This window comes from Pithys albifrons, chromosome 5, assembly GCF_047495875.1.
Source record: "Pithys albifrons albifrons isolate INPA30051 chromosome 5, PitAlb_v1, whole genome shotgun sequence".
NCBI lineage: Eukaryota > Metazoa > Chordata > Aves > Passeriformes > Thamnophilidae > Pithys > Pithys albifrons.
In genome coordinates this window covers 16,306,229-16,323,636 of record NC_092462.1, presented here as the reverse complement: position 1 = coordinate 16,323,636, position 17,408 = coordinate 16,306,229, and the positions used below count along the sequence as shown (strand labels likewise).

Here is a 17,408-nt window from a genome sequence, read left to right as displayed (position 1 = left end):
AAATAATGCACAGACTATTCAAATATGGATAATTTTAGGGGATATTCTCAGAGATGAACCTGTTTTTTATTAAAAAGTTTGAACTCTCACTCTGGGCTTGAACATAACTGTTTGACACTGAGTAATATTGTTCATTTCCATAAACAATGCTTGTTTCATACTAGTGGGATCTTTCAATATTTGACTTTGTGTTAATGCCTTTTTTTGCAGATGGATCAACTGTCTTGCAATGGAGATAGAAAACTGCAGCCAGACAGGAGCCAGGCTATTCGTGAGAGGCTGAGGGGGAAAGGGCTTCCCACAGGTAAGTGCTTCACTGCAGAGAGGGTTATGGCTAAAAAGAGTACAGCCCTGTGGAAGACCAAGAATGGCAACCAAAGAAATGGAATAGAGGAGGACTTGCTTACATTCATAGAACTCTGATGGTTCGTTTGAGCTAAATATTGGTGATGGGGAATAATTGTTTCAATTCTTGTCTTTTTTCAGTTCAGTTGTGGTGAGCGAAACAGGTTTTAAAGGTTCAGGGCAAAAGTTTTGCTTCTGGAGAAAGGAAATTTTCAGCTGAAGATCCGTCAGCTAGAAGAGCAAGGAGCAGCTTTTCTTTTTTCCTTCTTTCCTATGGACTCCACTTTTTCTTCATAACTCTAATTGCATAAATCTTCTTTCTCCACTTGCCAGGCAGCTCTGGTCTCTTTTACCTGCACACAAAACTATTTTCTGCTTCCTCTTGTTTCACTGAAGAGAGGTATTGCATATTCCATCACAGTTCTGCTGTGCTGTGACAGTGGGAGGTGGATATGGAAGCCAGGTAGGTTGAACTGTTTCTTGAGAAGTAAAGAAAGAGGAAATTGGCAGGGCAGGAAGGAGATGGACAGTTGCTCTTGCCACTGTGGAGAAAAATGATAGAGTGATGTAGAGTGATGCTGGCCATGACTTCATGTTGTTTAAGGTGATAGATGTTGTTTAATGTTAGTGGCATCAGCAGCAGCAGCAGCAGCTCTATGCTAGGTTTTTCAGAAGATAGGATGTATTCTTCCAAAAGACTCGTCTCGAATTTTTTTCTGGAAGAATTGTGGAGCTGGGCAGGAGCATTTTGCAAGGCATCAGCTTGGACCCACTCTAAGTCATTGTGATGCAGACAGTGAGATGTTATAATCAGGTGAGACCATTTTGCCTTAAAATGTTCATCTTCTCTAAATGGATTATTTTGGTGCCAGCATGCAACATTACCCACGAATGCTCAACACCATAAGTTGTCAAATGACACAAGGTTTTCATCCACCTCATGTTGTCTTGCTTCCTCTTCACCAGTAAACTTGAATCAAAGTTATGTTGTTAATGTGCTTGCGTTGCTTCTCTGTTTGGTTTTGTGTCAAGCAACAGTGCATTGAATGGCAGAAACTGAAGTAATCCATGGAGTCGTCAGTGACAATATGAACTGCAAAGGTTAGACACAAGTCTGGCAAGGCATTGGTGGTCTTCCTTAATTGATTCTTTTTTGAGATGTGTCCTAGGTGAGGCTAGTGTTTGATAAAAAAACACTATGTCAGTGATTGCCAGCCCTTCCAGTACAGCACTGTTAATTTGGGAACAGTTTCTGGTACAAGCTGTTGCTTAGTTTTCTGGCACAAATTTGCTGTTCTGACTGCTTGGTCAGGGGATTTGTTTTCTTACTGTTTTTTTTTTCTTCTTTTCCAGAATTTTTTGTAACAATAGGGAGATCTGTAGGAACACAGGATTTGGGACTGGATCTACCTAGTTAATTTTCTTTGTAAACTATGTAATTTCTGCACTTTCTGAATTTCTTAAGCTGTTTCTTGAAACGAATTCTTTCCCTGGTTTCCACCAACTTTAAGGGTTGAACCAGAACCTTACTGTTCTGCTTGTTAAATTGTTAGTTTATTCTTTAAACCTATTCTTCCCCGTCTCCAGTGCTGTGATACTCACATTTTCTTTATGGACCTCTGTTCTTTTGCCAGTACTAGCCTATTGCATACTTTTTTGAAGAACTTGATTTGAGCACAATACCTTGCTACCTCAAGCTTTGTCATTTCCATACCCTTTTTCCATCGTCTATTCTGCTTTTTATTCCATGATCCTAATAAACCATGTGTTGGGAATGATGAAAATATTTGTTAAGTTTTGGAGACAAGCAGGGTTGTCTTTAAAGTCTGTTCTCACTTCATTAACAAACTCTGATTATTCTTTTCTTTGTTATTTCTAGTTTTGTTCTCTCCAATACAGCTGAACAGTCTTTTGCTGGTTTTCTTTTTGTAGAAAAACTTTTACTTTTTTATTTTTTTAATATTTGTCTGGTTTGAGAGATTTTGTTTCTTTGTTCATTTGTTTTCCTACCCACAACTTTGCATAAGACTTTTAGCAGGGTTTTCTATCTCCAGAAGTAATGTTGTCCCCAGCGTCTTCAGTATATCTTAATGAAGAAGCTTTTATTTTAGGTTGTACTAAATTTTGGAGATTGCTGTAGTATCTCCAGCCAGTATCTCCATGGCTGTATGGTTCAGCACTAGGACGAATAACATCTTTATAATGTCTGATATTTTCTCTGAGGATTATGCCTTTAACTTAAAGGAAATAGATTATGTGATCAAATTGCTTTTATGAGTGAACTGTCTTGCTAACAAGTTAAAGTTATGTCAGTTATCTTTTATCTAAGTGGGTTTAACTGCCTCTGCAAAGACATTTTGGGTCAAGCTTAGCACTGAGACAACTGGAGAGGGCGGGGGGTTGCATGTAAGAATGTGTCTAGCTTTACTAGTAATTTTAGCAATGTGTTTAAGGAGGTAAAGATGGTGAGCAGAGGTCTTTTCTGGAGGGGACAGAACACTTGTCTGATACTTTGAGCTGAAGTTCTGTTGAGTCATTGTGAAAATCTTAAAGCGAATTCACCATGAATCCAATAGGTGTCTTATGGGGAAAAAAGCTACATAGGGGTATAGCATTTATTGTCAACTTAAGAGTATCAGGATGCTACAGTGAGCATGTAACTTAAGATAGCTGGTAAATCATGGTAAGTTTATGAATAGAGAGATGTGCTTCTGATTGGAGAGTAGCCAGCTAATACCCTAGATCTTTGCAGTCTTTGGAATTGCTATGATTTTTGCTTTAATTGAATTTCATTACTTTTAGGATCAGTTTTCCACACCACGTTAATCCACAACTATCATCGCCAGGGCTCTATTGTTGACTTAGGATAAAAGTTCTGAAATACGTTTCTGCCTCACCTGGTTAAAAAAAAAATTGCTCTTCTTAGGTAACAAGGTTGGATATTTACAGCTATTCATTTCCATCTTTATGTCTTGAAGAGAATTATGAAATGAATAAATAGCTTTGTGTTAATGTTCTCTCCAGTTAAATTTATGTTTTGTTTTTTTCATGACTCACTTTCTGTGGCTGTCTTGGTGAATGAGTTTTATGGCAGGGCTGACTGCAGAAATAATTTATTCTAAATTAATATTACAGAATGTTTTCTTTTGGTCAAGTCATACCCAGAACACAGTGTTTAGGAACTGACTTAGCCAGCAGAAGTAGAAACAGTAAGGCCTGTTATGATTCATCTGAACCAATGGGTCTTACTTAATTTTTGTACTCAAAACACTTTAGACCTTCAGAGTCTTTACATCAAGAATTATTTGTGGAAGTTACTTGATTTGCTTGATAATATCCTTCTGGTGTGACAGAAGAGTAAGTGACTGCCAAACTCTTTCAAATACAAAGCAAGAGTTAATTTCCTGTTACTCTTCATCACAAACTATCCTTCAAAAGGATGTATAGACTACTTAAAGCCCAGTTGAAATCTCCGAACCTTGTACTTGCCTGGTAGCCCTCTTCCCAGCCATCTAATAATTGAAATCCTGACCTTGTGTGTTGATTTGCAAAGTTCCAATTTTCGTTGATGATCCATGAACACCAAGGATAGACCTTTGCCAGAGATTCTTCATCTTCTGAAGAGCTAATAGGTCTTTTGGCATTGCTTTCCTACCAGTGAGGCTCCCTGATTTTAACTTGACTTGTGCACTGTTGTAAACTGTCATGAGTTAAACTTGTATATTATAATAGTATAGTTGTATCCTGCAAAATTCTGACCTTTTTCTCTGCCAAAAATATGTGCTACACTAATACAGAGTTGAAATGAATTTAAAACATTATGAAAGTTCACCTAACGGTACACAAGAGGAAATATTCGGAAATACTGATTTAAATTGTAGTTGTTGAACAACACCCTGTTTCATTAGCCTATATGCACTGTCAGGTGTAGCAAAAATGGTAAGCGTTGTAAACTAAATAAAAGATGCTAAGTGAAGTTGATTTTAATTTTAACAAATTCTAGTGTGTACTTATCATACTCCGTAATATCAACTACCAATGTAGCTGCCCGGAGAAAACTCTTAAGACAAAAGAAAATGTATACTTTTGCTTTTGATCCAAAGGACTTGGTTGTGGATTGTGTTGTAGTTCCTGTTCTGGGTGAAAATGCAGCTTTTAGTCTATAAAGAAGCAGTTTATGGTGATGATCTCCATGTGTGAACTGAAGTGACTTACTCATTATGTTGCTAAATCCAAGCACACAGATTTAAGTTATCAAAAGCTACAGCACAAATGTAATTTCACTGACTTGAAAATATCTCATCTGGAAATAGTCTTTTTTTTTTTCCCTGGCTCCTCAGTACTAGAAAAAAAGAAGTGAGTAGGTGGAGAGTAACTTCCAGAGCTCAGCAAAACCAAATGAAAGCCAGATGAAGGTTCCTTGTTGAAGGAAAAAAAAAAAGTTGCTCTTTTGCACTCCAAAGCCCATGGCTGTTTTCTTCCAATAAATGTTTTTGTTTTCATCTAGCAATACTGGTAGTTTGCCTCGGTTGAGATCTTTTAAACATAAGTATAGTTGCTGCTGCCATACGGAGCTTCCAGCCAGGGAGTGTTGGAAATGCTGTAAAGTGGTGCTGAGAACAAACTCAGAACTCTGAAGACAAGAATGGACACAAGGATCAGTGAGCAAACCAAATCAGAGGTGTCAAAGGAAGTCTCTGAGCAGGAAAGCAGCTCTGTCACTGAGCATCTCTTGGGGTATGCAGAAATCCAGGAAGGGAATAGCTGGGTGGACCTTCTACCTTGGTTAAAAAACATACCCCCAAAAAATTGACCTGTAAACCTGAGTGGGAAATAGCAGTGGTTGCCTGAGGAAGGGTAGAGATAAGATGTTGCATTTAAGAATTGTGAAGTGCTGCTTGGCAGGGATCACTACCACTGTTCTGAGCAAGATCCCTGGTTTCCGGAGCTGTTCAGTGTTTTTTTGATGGAAGAGCTGTGTCAGTCCAAAGCAGAATGCAAATTGTTATATGGGGTTTATAATTTGGCCATTACTTACAGTGCTTTCAACAGTCCTTGTGTCCATTTCATTTCTTTTTTCACAAAGAATGCATTGTTTAGGAGTATTTCCGTCTGAAACTTGGATTCTTCTCAACAATTCAGAAAGTAAAAGAGGAGGTGCCATTCCTAGTGGCCAACCCACAGGCCACATCTGGCTCTGTTGTCTTCTCTTTCGCTCTTAAGCCTGCCCCAAAGGGATTGCAAACCCAACTCCTCCACCAGCTACCCACTCATGTTTGAGAAACTAACTGCGTTGTCTTGGGATAAAGATTTTTTTCTCTTGCTTTGTTTTCTTTACAAAGATGGTGTGGGAGATGTTTTTAAACTCCTGTATAACAATTTCCTCCAGTCAGACCTTCAAATCTGGTAATGATGGTGTGTGCTTTTATACACATGTGGGCAATCTCTCTGCTCCCCCAGCCCCTGTCTCTTCCTAACTATTCCCACCTCCATGTGTGTGTATGTACATATATCCACAAGTTGAAATCCATAACGGAGTTGAAAAGGATACTCCATGCTCTGCAAACAGAAGAAAGGGTAGTCAGAAAGACTTTTTAAAGAAAGTTGAGCTGAGTTTATTCAGTAAGAATGTATACAGTAAGTGTTGGTGCTGACTGTGTTTGCACTTACATAATGTTTGATTAATTGCCTGTATGATCAAGCTGGTACACAAGTAATTGCAGACAGAGTGGATTTAGTTAGAACCAGATAACTCTCTTTCTTAGAGGAAAATCAACCAGGTTACTATCCATGTGAGTGAAAGATGGTCTGTGAAGGCACTGGTGTTAAAGAGGGTATAGTTGCCTTCATAGCTAAAGACTCCAAAGGAAGAAGGAAGCAGATGTATGGTTATTTAGCAAATGGAACATCTGGCAGTTGAAGGCATGTATAGAAAACTAGATTTTCATTTTAGCACCACAAGAGAATTTAATTGTGAACTCCTGGTGATTAATTGCTGTTTTTATTGTATATATTCCCTCACTATATATTACACTTGGAATCATGCAGTTACTATAATTGCATTTGAATTATTTACAGTAATTATAAATAATTGCACTAATGTAACATCAAGTACAGGGTAAACACCCAAGGGCAATATGTGAAATCAAGAACCCATACACTCAGATAAATAAGAAGAGTTTAGCTCAACAGACAAATAATTGAGGAGGGGGAAAGTATGCCTTTTGAAGTTACTTATGTGCTGTAGCATCTTAATTGCTAATGGCTCATTCTATCACCGTACTGACAAGCAGGGAAACACTTTTGTGTCCTGTTATACATGGGTAGCTGAAGCACGGTGTAGCTCTGTGTGGTCTAATGTGAGATACTTCATGTCTTTAGTGGAGCCAATATACTTGGGATAGGTCTCCAGAGTTTTCATTACAAATAAAAGCCTCTTTTTTATTAAAGGAAGGTCATAACACGAGTCTACCCATTCATTATAATTCAAAGGCATACAAGTTCTATTATACAGTCAGATTCCTTTTGATCATTAATTGGATCTTTATTTTCTATATATAGTTTTTTTGCTGATAGTTTTTCCCTTTATTTTTCCACTCATTTCATCATAAAGCTGGGGGAAGAACAGTTGAAGGATAAGCTACATATTGGCTTAATGTATTTGGACTTGAGTATGCCATTCAGAAGCAAACCCATGTGTTAAAGAAGGGCACATTAATCCAATCTGCTCTGTTTTGGAGGTGTACTGGTAGCTGAAAGGTAGACATATGAGCTGAAAGAGACTTAGTGCAGTCAGTGAAGACCCTTGATCTAATTAATGCTGAGGTAGTGTGTTGAGGAAGTCCAGGATTAAAAAAGTGAAAAATCCCTTATCAGTTGATTTTGTGACTTACAAAGTCTGTAATAGTACTTAAAAAAAGTAAGAACGGATGAGGACAGATTTAAGTTATCAAAAATAAAAAAATTGGCCTGGACCAACTGCTGATTGCCTAATCCAATGTTACTACTGGTATCTGCAATTGATTTTCTTCAGTACTGAGAAGTCTTGTCCTTTATCCTTGGCCTCTACTCTCTGGTGCCAAGACGAACATGCATTTTTAGCTGGTATAAAGTACAGATCTGAAAGTTCTGTATCACTGCTTTGTTTCACTTTGCCCTCTCCAGATGCCCACCTTGAGCAGGGTGTGCATCCCTTGCCCCAAAGTCACTTCTTTAGCCTTCTCTGTTACGATTCTTTAACAGCTCATGTTGGCACTGTGAATCAGTTTGGGAAGAGCTTGTTGAAATGATGTTATGCAGAGAAGGATGGTTTTGCAAAGGTGGAAAGAATTGCCAAGACTGATGAAGCACAGAAGTGGGAGTGGGGAGAATAATAAAGGAAAGATGAAAGATGTCCAAGAGAATTTTGCAGCCTCAAGACTGAATCCTGAAGATTCCTTTTGGTACTATGTTAGACTCTTATGTTGGCTGCATAAGTCAATGTGGATCTGAGTTAGACCTGTAGAGTGGAAGAGCAGTTGTGGCAGTGTAATGCCTCCTGCTCTGCTTCCTAATGAGACTGCTCATCTCCTGTCTCATCATGCAGTTAGCTAGTTGAGTAGCAAAGCTGTAGCAATGACTACTTTCCTAGTCACTGCTGATAAAATAGTGTTCATGGTGTTCACTTTTCCTCATGAGGAAGCTCCAGATGGGTGGATGCCTTGAGGAATAGGGAGCATCTCTTGCATGCCAAGGCAAAGGAGCGTGTGTCATTTGTGCCTCTGCACGAACTGGAAATAGCTTCTGTTACATCTGGTCTGAATGCTCCATGTCCTTGGAAACTACAGCTTTGGTGAGGAGGATGCTCCTTCCCCTCTAGCGCTCTCTCACTGTTAGCTGGGTACTTCCTCTGCAGTTCTCACCAGCATGCAACAGATAGATTTATGTCTTTGGGGCTTCTGTGGTGACAACACCCACTGGGACTAAAAATACTGTTGGGACTCTTCATTGCATATGATCCTGTGGCAAAATCATGCTCCAATGTGCAGAGACCTAAATGAACTTTGGAACCAGGAATGTTCTGAGTCATGACTGATAATGTATCAAGTAATTGAATGTATAACCTTGGTAATATTTTGAAGTTGCAGCTGTCTGCAGCTGGGTTTTTCTGCTTGGTTTGCCCTTGTTTTGTTCAATAAGGTCTCTGCATGGAAATACTTTGTGTTGAGGAGGTAGTTGTTTGGGTTTTTATTTGACATTTAAAAAATATGTGAAAACTGTATAGAGGATGTTGCTTTGTTTTTTTCTGCCTAAAATTATCTTGGAACTCTCATTTTTGGGGAGGATTCTTGAAGCTCCTTTTGATTTGGATTTTTGGACCATCTTAAAAACTAAACTGCAGTGTTTAGTCTTTTATCTCACAAATTACTGACTTGAAATCCTGTATTGGAGTGTTTGTCCTCGATGCGAGTATATGAATGTGAAGTATGTGTTTGTGGAATGGATAATGTGCTGCTGCTTTAGATGGATAGTGGGAACTTCACAATGAGCAGCTATTTCTAAAAGGCTTTTTTGTGTGTGTGAATATTAGATGTAGTTTGCCAGCCTTAAGCAGATGTATAGTCTGAGAATAAGATAATAACATAATATTTACCTGACCACAAAGGTAATTATATTTACTTTAGGATTAAAGCTCTATTTGTAAAATATGAAGTGATGTGTCAGATCCTTTTATAAGATGAGTTCATTCTCATTCGCAAAGGCTTTTTTATTCTCTTGACTGGAGCACGTGGGAACTGTGTAGTTTCTTCTTATTTTTAGACAATCCAAACCTTAACATTTTGCTGTCAAGTATTTGTGTGTTGGTTAAAAGCAAGGGATTGCTTGGTTGCATTTGGCTTTAGTCTTTCTTATTTTGATTGCTAGTTAAATATCACTGAACTAGAAACTGAAAACCAACAGCTTAGCCCCTCTTCAGGTAGAATATCAGAACTGAAAGGTGTTCCTTTGAAATTCGTTTGTAAGGATTAAGGCTCTTGATAAAGATCATCAGGAGCTTGCTGCCCAAGGGAGACAGTTAATGTCAATTGACTTTGAAAGAGCAGCAGACAGCACTATATAGCCATTTTTAAGAGTAGTTGATACAGCACAGCAATTTACTTTGAACGACTGCTGACTGCTTGCTTTTGCAATGATGTCTACAAGACACCTTCTTCTTAAAAGATGTACATGGCAATATCCCTGCAAAGAGGAAGCTAGCTGTAGGGAAAACATCACATGCCATACTGACTCCACCTGGGTCAGCAGTCATTGCTTAGGCAATCCAGCACAGAACATTTTTAGTTGATTTTTCTATTCAGGAATATCACTGCTGAAGTTGAGATTGCCATATTCATGCAGCATGTATCCTGCAAATTGAAAAGACTAGACTTCATAAGAAGTTTTTTGCTGTACTTGATTACTTGGAGATACGAGATTATTGCCTATATGGTATCAACAATAGACTTAGGATTTTTGCCACATTCATAATGCAGAATCATTAAAAATTTTTAGTTTGCTAGCACAAAGTACCTACAGTTGGGTAGTCTTTAGGTTTTCTATGGGATATTATTGCTATGGTCATAATCCTTTAACTGTAATCTCAGGAAGGTTTAAGAACATGAAAGGTAGACTTGCAGGTTATCTGTTAAAATATTAAGAAATTTGATTGTACTTACTGATGTTTTTAATGAGTTTTGTAAATTCAGTCTGAAATCTTATGCCTGAGAAGACATATATGATCATCACAACTTCTCAGGGACTGTGATATGATGTTCTTCAGAGACCACATATTTCATTGATTTTATTCCACCTCTGATAGTTTCTTTTATTATGGAAGTAATTTTCCTGTAAGGGAGAAGAGAGATTGTTCCTAAGCATTGGTGGATCTATTTATTATTGAAAATGGAAGGTGCAGGCTTGTAGAATCACTTTGATCTTGGAAGCTTTGTTGGTTTTGTTTTAGAGAATTCTTTATCTGGAGAGACTGTCATCACCAAAAATAGTCATTAGGGGATGATCCAGGATTCTTATAATTCCTAAGTACATAGTCATTCTTTTCTTACTACTGACGCTATTTCAAGTCATCTGTAAATCTGTAGAACAAACCTGGACTTGTTATTAAAACTTGTAGGCGGTGTATTTGGGTGTGAGAGGAATGGCTGATTTCAGTTTGATTATTAAGTACTATTTTTGATGATAGTCCAAACTATTTTAAAAATAAAACTAATGAAAAAACAACTTGCAGCATGTATGTGATAGCTTGGAGTTTTCCTATATTAATACTGAACTATAGTAAACCTTATATTTTTCTTGAGCACTTCAGAAATAAAATAAATAAAATGCTTGTCATATATGAAGTAGTTGGAGGTCTGTCTTTATTGACTGAGGCAGCCCTTTAGGTAGCCTTCTCAGTGTTTTGTATGGCAAAATCAATGCCAAAGTGTGTGTCCAGTATATACTTTAACAGCAACTGACTTGTGTCAGACTCCTGTATATTAAGTAGAAAATTACATGTCTGAAATGTCTCCTTATTCCAGGGAAAACACTGGCGACTGATGCACCTGGTGGACACAGAGGTCACTTCTCTCAACAGACCACACTTAACAAAGGACTTAGCAAGTCTATGGGATTTCTGTCCATTAGAGGGACACAGGACGAAGAAGAGTTTTTCCAGGGCATTTCTGCAGATTACAACTCAGGACAGGAAGATGTTTTCTCTCCTCATAGATGTAAAACCAGTGAGTTTGAGAAAAAAGGTCACCTTCATACAGATGTCCCTCCCAAAAGGAAAATATGGGCTTCTTCCACAGATTTGCTTTGCACTACTGACAAGGCTGCTGAGAGGGACCATGTTGGAGGCTCTCACAGGCACAGCCATCAGTGTGAAACATTTACAGTACGGACTTCCACTACTAACAGAAACAAGGAAGCAAGGTACTCTGATGGGAGCATAGCACTGGATGTCTTCGGACCGCAAAAACTGGACCAAACACGCCATGTGCCTGAGACATCAACTTCTGCAGCAATATCAAGTGCCTTTGACAGGATAAGAGAGAGACAGAAGAAGTTGCAGCTTCTGAGGGAAGCTATGAATGTAGAAGGTTAGTGAAGCTTTTTGATTTTCTGATTATTCCAGTCATCAAGAAGAGTTCTCATTATGATAAATTTGAGTTCTCTTGTAGCAGCTCTTGAAACTCCAGAGATCTTTGCTTCATCCTTTTTACATAAATGTTGCCAATGAAAATAAATGTGCTTGCCAAAATTGTTTACTCAGTGGGAGTAGTTGATCTCTGTAAGTCAACCAGTATCAAGTTGATCAATTAAAATTAGAAAGAAGAAAAAGAAGTTGGTAACAGCCAATTGTAAAATAATTTTCCTTGAAGGAAGATCCTTAACTCCAGCTATTAGAGATGGACTTGTGCTCCTGAGGAAAGGCAGAATTTCATCTCCAGATGTGTTTTTGTTCTGTATAGCTCTGGACTTTAGCCCTTACATATGAAATTTTTTTGCCCTCATGTTCAGGCCTTTACTTCAGTGGGAATACTTGACAACAAGTTCTATCAGTTCTTCAGAAGAATGCATGGGGAAAAAACAAGTGTTTGTAGTTGTTCTGTGTAAACATTATGCAGAACCCTGCAACTGGAACTGTGTGTTTTGTTTGCTTTGTAAGTGTGATGTGATTTGCAGGGGTTATAAGTTTGAGACAGTTGCATAGAAACTGAGAGCAGAGCTGGATCCTGCTTGCACTGAGCCAAAAAGTATAACTTGGTCATCCAAGGTATGGGGTATAAGAGCTGTATGTACAGAGCTAGCTCAATCATTTATTCAGGTGGATTCAAAATCCATACAGTTGAAAACTCATGACTGCCTGCCTGTTGTGTGTTAGGAATGACTGTGTGAAAACACACCCTACACCTCTTCTGCCTGAGGTGTAAACAACTCCTTATTAAGGAGAGATGATAAAACCTTTCGTCAAGGTTGAATTTCTAAAAATGCTGCTCATGCCCTTTGTGACCACCTTGGGAGATGTTTGTATTGCAATTAGCATGGCAAGGCATTTCTTTCTTATGCATGTGAGCCTTTTGCTACAGAAAGAAGTGTTACTGAATTGGCATAGGCAGTTTAAAAAGCTGCTGTGATTTCTGTACAGTTGGACTTCGTGCTATCAAATTAGCATCTTCTGGTGAGAGTTACATTGTAGTGTGAAGGTGAAAGCAGCACTGTAGAGATACCGTTGTTTGTAGAAGTTTACCATCTGTCGTTATCTACCAAGATGTCTCATGAGGTGCAGGGAAGTTTGGTTGGTTTTTGATGTAAGAGACTGAAATCGAAGGGGACCATCTCAAGTATATGAGTCAGCCTGGATCACTGGAGATAGGCAGCTGACAAAGTGTAGTAGTAGGCCACTCCCAACATTGAGAAAGCTCAATAGCCTTGTTGTTCAGTACGGCTTTGTGCAGGTTTGTGTTGCACAAGAACAAAACCAAAAGCGTGGCCAAACCCATTGATGAGCAATGGGTTTATCTTTCTCATTCAGGCAGATTGAGAGATGGCAGAAAACATAACATGCCCATGACTTGCAAACTGAGATGGGTCAGATATGTGAAACTACTCAATTCATAAAGGGAATGGGTGAAAGTGCAGTCACAGTAAACTGGGAGCTGGGGTTTCAGAGTCACAGAAACTTAGTGACAAATCAGGATATAGAAGATTGAGGCAATAGCTAATGACTCACTGCCTAGCCTTCTGAATTCACAGTCATTACTAGAAAAAAAAATAAAGATACTTTTGCAGCAGATATCTGGGTTCCAGAGTTTTCTACTGTCAAGGAAGGTACATGTGTTTCACTCTGGAATTGAAGTTCAGAGTGTGTGTTTTACTATTTTATTTTTGGGTCTTGATTGTTTGGGTGTTTTTGGTCAGGTAACTACTTAAAAAAAGTCTGGGACCAGAACCTAGTTGTGAATGTGAATTTTTAATGAGAGCCAGTTTAAAGGAGTATTTTAGTAAGACGGATGACGAATACTTTTTCACATAGAAGTTTGTTGCTCTTATGTTTTATAGGGCTTGAGAAGCCTGACTGGAATTATCTATTCTGCCTTAGTGAGCAGATCCATGAAAGTCTTCATACATAAAGTCTGTTAGTCTATTAAGACTTCTTTCCCTTTCATTTTCCTTTTTTTTTTGTTGCATGTTTTACTATTCTTATCTCACATCTTCTTTGCAATAAAAAAGTGCCTTGAGATCTTTCATAAAATGTCTGTTACTAGTTTCATCTGTCAAAGAAATGAAAAATACAATCTTGAGGGGTTTTGTGTATTACTATTGTATGCAGTTTTGAACCACTTAGGTAGAAATATATTTCCATATGTCAGACACTATCGAGTGTGTGTGGAACTGCTCTTCTCACATAAGCCCAGCTTAGATCAAAGATAGGAGCAAACGTTTGGAAAGCTGTGATTTGAAATATGTTACCTCTCTTGATAAAGGTAGCACTTGGCAGTTTTTTGGGTAGTGTTTGATACACCTACAGGCGGTGGTCACGTAGCAGATACGTGGGAGAAACTAGAAACAGAGTAGAAAGAAGTCCACAAAAAATGACAGCAAATACTATTCTTTCTCTACAACTACAGCATGACCTTATTGAAAGTAAAAAAGGAGGAGAATTATTTTATAAATTCATGTAGTTTGGAGTAAGGGTTCTGCTCAGTTTGAGAGGGAGAAATGGGCAAAGAGTCATGGAAAACAGGGTTATTTATGATTGGGTGTAATAGAGAGTACAGAATCAGCCTTCCCTTTGGTAGGTCTGGGGATATTTTCAGTGCAATTGAGCCCAGGTCTAGGTTAACGTTAAGCCTGTGTTAATTGTATGAGAAATGGGCTGATTCCAATGGGATGAAGTTCAATAAGGCCAAGTGCCAGGTCCTGCACTTTGGCCACAACAACCCCCTGCAGCGCTACAGGCTGGGCACAGAGTGGCTGGAGAGCAGCCAGGCAGAAAGGAACATGGGAGTACTAATTGACAGGAAGCTCAACATGAGCCAACAGTGTGCCCAGGTGACCAAGAAGGCCAATGGGATCCTGTCCTGTATCAAAAACAGCGTGGCCAGCAGGACCAGGGAAGTGATCCTTCCCCTGTACTCAGCGCTGGTGAGGCCACACCTTGAGTACTGTGTTCAGTTCTGAGCCCCTCAGTTCAGAAAAGATATTGAGGTGCTGGAGCGGGTCCAGAGAAGAGCAACAAGACTGGTGAAGGAACTGGAGCACAAGTCCTATGGGGAGAGGCTGAGGGAGCTGAGGTTGTTTAGCCTGGAGAAGAGGAGGCTTAGAGGTGACCTCATCAGTGTCTATAACTACCTGAAGGGAAGTTCTAGCCAGGTGGGGGCTGGTCTCTTCTCCCAGGCACTCAGCAATAGGACAAGGGGGCATGGGCTCAAGCTCTGCCAGGGGAAATTTAAGAGGGATATCAGAAAAAAACTTCTTTCCGGAGAGAGTAATCAGGCATTGGAATGGGCTGCCCAGAGAGGTAGTGGATTCACCATCCCTGGAGGTTTTTAAGGTGAGACTGGATTTGGCACTTAGTGCCATGATCTAGTAATCAAAGTGGAGTTGGACCAAGGGTTGGACTCGATGATCTCGGAGGTCTTTTCCAACCCAATCGATGCTATGATTCTGTGATTCTATGATAAGCCTCTGCTTTGAGCCGTACATTGTTTTTCTGTTTTTGAATTGTGATGTGACATTGAACTCTCTGTGGGTTGAACTTGGCCAGATAAAACTTCCCTGAAACTACAAAGAAATTTAAATGACATGTGGCTTATTTTTCTTTAACTTATTTTGGGTTAAGCTGGCAAACCTTTTTGTTATTTGTAAAACCTTAAGAAGCTGACTGCCTTGGAAAAAGAAAATGTTCATATGCACAGGCTCTGGTTTGCCAAGCTTTCACTCAGAACAGATTTTTACAATCCAAATTATAAACTCATGAAAAGCAGAGTTTATAGTGGAAAGAATGACACAGCTTTAATTACAGCTGTGCTTCAGTACTTTGTAGTGAGCTGCACACCATCTGAAGTGCACTCTATTCTGTTGGAACATCTCAGATTTAGCCTCACAAGCCTTCCAAAGACTGTCATTGCAACTGCCTTGCTCTTGAACTTGCTGTTTTATGTTAATCTGCTGTACAGTTTTGAGGTTAAGGTTATTTATCTCATATACTGAAGATAATTGTGTATGATTAAGTGCTATTTAGCCAGATGGAGGCAAGGGGAAGAGCCTGCTGCTTGACTTCAGGTGTAGCCAATTCTCATCACTAAGAACATACTCAAAAAATACATGTTAATCTTGCCAAGTGACAGGAGAATAAGTTCTGCATCTTCACCGTTTTCTTAGGGAGGTTTTGTGAGACTAGGCAGAGTTGTTTGGAGCTGTGAAGTTGTTAGGTGTTAAACCCAAGGAGTTCACCTGTACCAGGAGAGCAGGTTTTGTTTTCGTTTTACTTTTGAAACTTGGGAAGTGTTTCTTGGCACCAGCTGATAGTGTGCCATTTCAGAGAGAAAAAAATATTCTACCTTTTACATTTTGCAAGCCTGCGTTGCCACTCCAGAGCGTGAAAGTGGCATCTGCTCTCCCTTGCTCCAGTTTTCTTTGCCTTCTCACCCACAAAACTGATGGTATCTCCTGATAGTTATGAAGTGTACACACGCTTAATTTTTCTTATCTCAGGCCTACCTCCAAATGGCACAATAGGTAAGGTGTGAGATGGTAGCCTTGTCTGAATCTCTTCTTTTGCTTAGGCAGTGTCCCCCCCCCCCCCCCCCCCCCCCGCCTTGTTTTGCATGTGTGCATAATTCAGTGAATGGGTCAATATGTTACTTGAGTGAATGAGTATCCTTTTCTTTTTCATAAATTCAGCTTTGTTTATGAGTATGTTGTAAATGAGATGCATGAGGGAACAGGGAGTAAAGATTGCTCGTGTCCTGGTGGAATACAGGAGCACAGAACCAGTGAGGAGACTAGTAATGTAGCTGGCTGTGGGTTGAAATAGCAGACAGGGTGGAAAAAGATTGCAGGATACCAAAAAAGCTGATCTTGCTGAAGCTCTGGAATGGGGGTGGTTTAGTAATATTCTCAAGCCTTTGTTAAATGTTTTTGCAGTTGGGAACCATGTGAATTCTAGAGCCACAAGTTGTGTTTATTTCTCTCTTTTTTTACCTTTATATTTTTCACACTGAAAGTTCAGATGATTAAATCGTCAGGTTTTGGGGGGTTTTGTGCACTTACTGCTCTCCTTCATACAGTCAGCAAGAAGAGGTAGTAATATTCTGTGTTTCTAGAAATGGGTCTCTGCCTCCTAAGTCTTCTGTGTCTTTAACTCACAAAACTGTTTTCATTAGCTACCTTGAAGACTCATCTGGACTCCATTTATACAACTCCCATATTATGATTGCCTATGTTTAGCTACAGGTAGGTATACTCTAAATGCCTGGGATTTAAAAGTTCTCTTAGTCTGAAGTTGCGTTTTTGAACAAGGAAAAATTTCTGCAGGTAGTCAGGCAGCTGTTGGTAGCATATTTATCCAGACAAATTAAGCCTCATTGATTTGAATTAGGAGCCTCTGAAGAGTGGGTTAAATAGGAGATTGGATTTAGGGCAAAGAAAGGAATAGCTGCTGTACAAACTTCCTGCAGTAAATTCAGTGAAGTGCACATACTTGGCTTTTCTGCTCAGTTCCCGTGTGGGCCGTGCGAGTCACCCACGGTGGTCCGTGTGTTTGCATGTGGAAGCAAATACAGGTGCAGTTTGCACATATCTCAGGCTCATTGTGCTGCAGCGTGATTTCAATGCAGTGGTGGTAAAATGGAGTCTCATGCGGTTGGTATGTCCGGTGAGGATAAAGTTCAGGTAGAACAGCATTCAGAAATCATACTAATGAATGTGAGAGGTAGGATAATGGACTGGTACTATTTCAGTTGTTAATTTTACTGATACTACAGGATTTGGCTTTTCAAGGAAAAAGAAAGATGGTTGGGGGTTTCTCTAAAAGA

At 39.3% G+C, this 17,408-nt stretch overlaps 1 protein-coding gene across 7 annotated transcripts in view; it reads left to right on the top strand.

Moving 5' to 3' along the window:
- The window catches only part of PTPN13 (protein tyrosine phosphatase non-receptor type 13), a 114,086-nt gene that overhangs the window by 42,350 nt on the left and 54,328 nt on the right, over window positions 1–17,408 (top strand). For all 7 annotated transcript variants that reach the window (XM_071555752.1, XM_071555751.1, XM_071555753.1 and 4 more), the window contains exons 6-7: window positions 211–304; window positions 10,902–11,465. In XM_071555752.1, coding sequence (XP_071411853.1) covers window positions 211–304; window positions 10,902–11,465 — 658 coding nt within the window. The remainder of the gene's footprint in view (window positions 1–210; window positions 305–10,901; window positions 11,466–17,408) is intronic.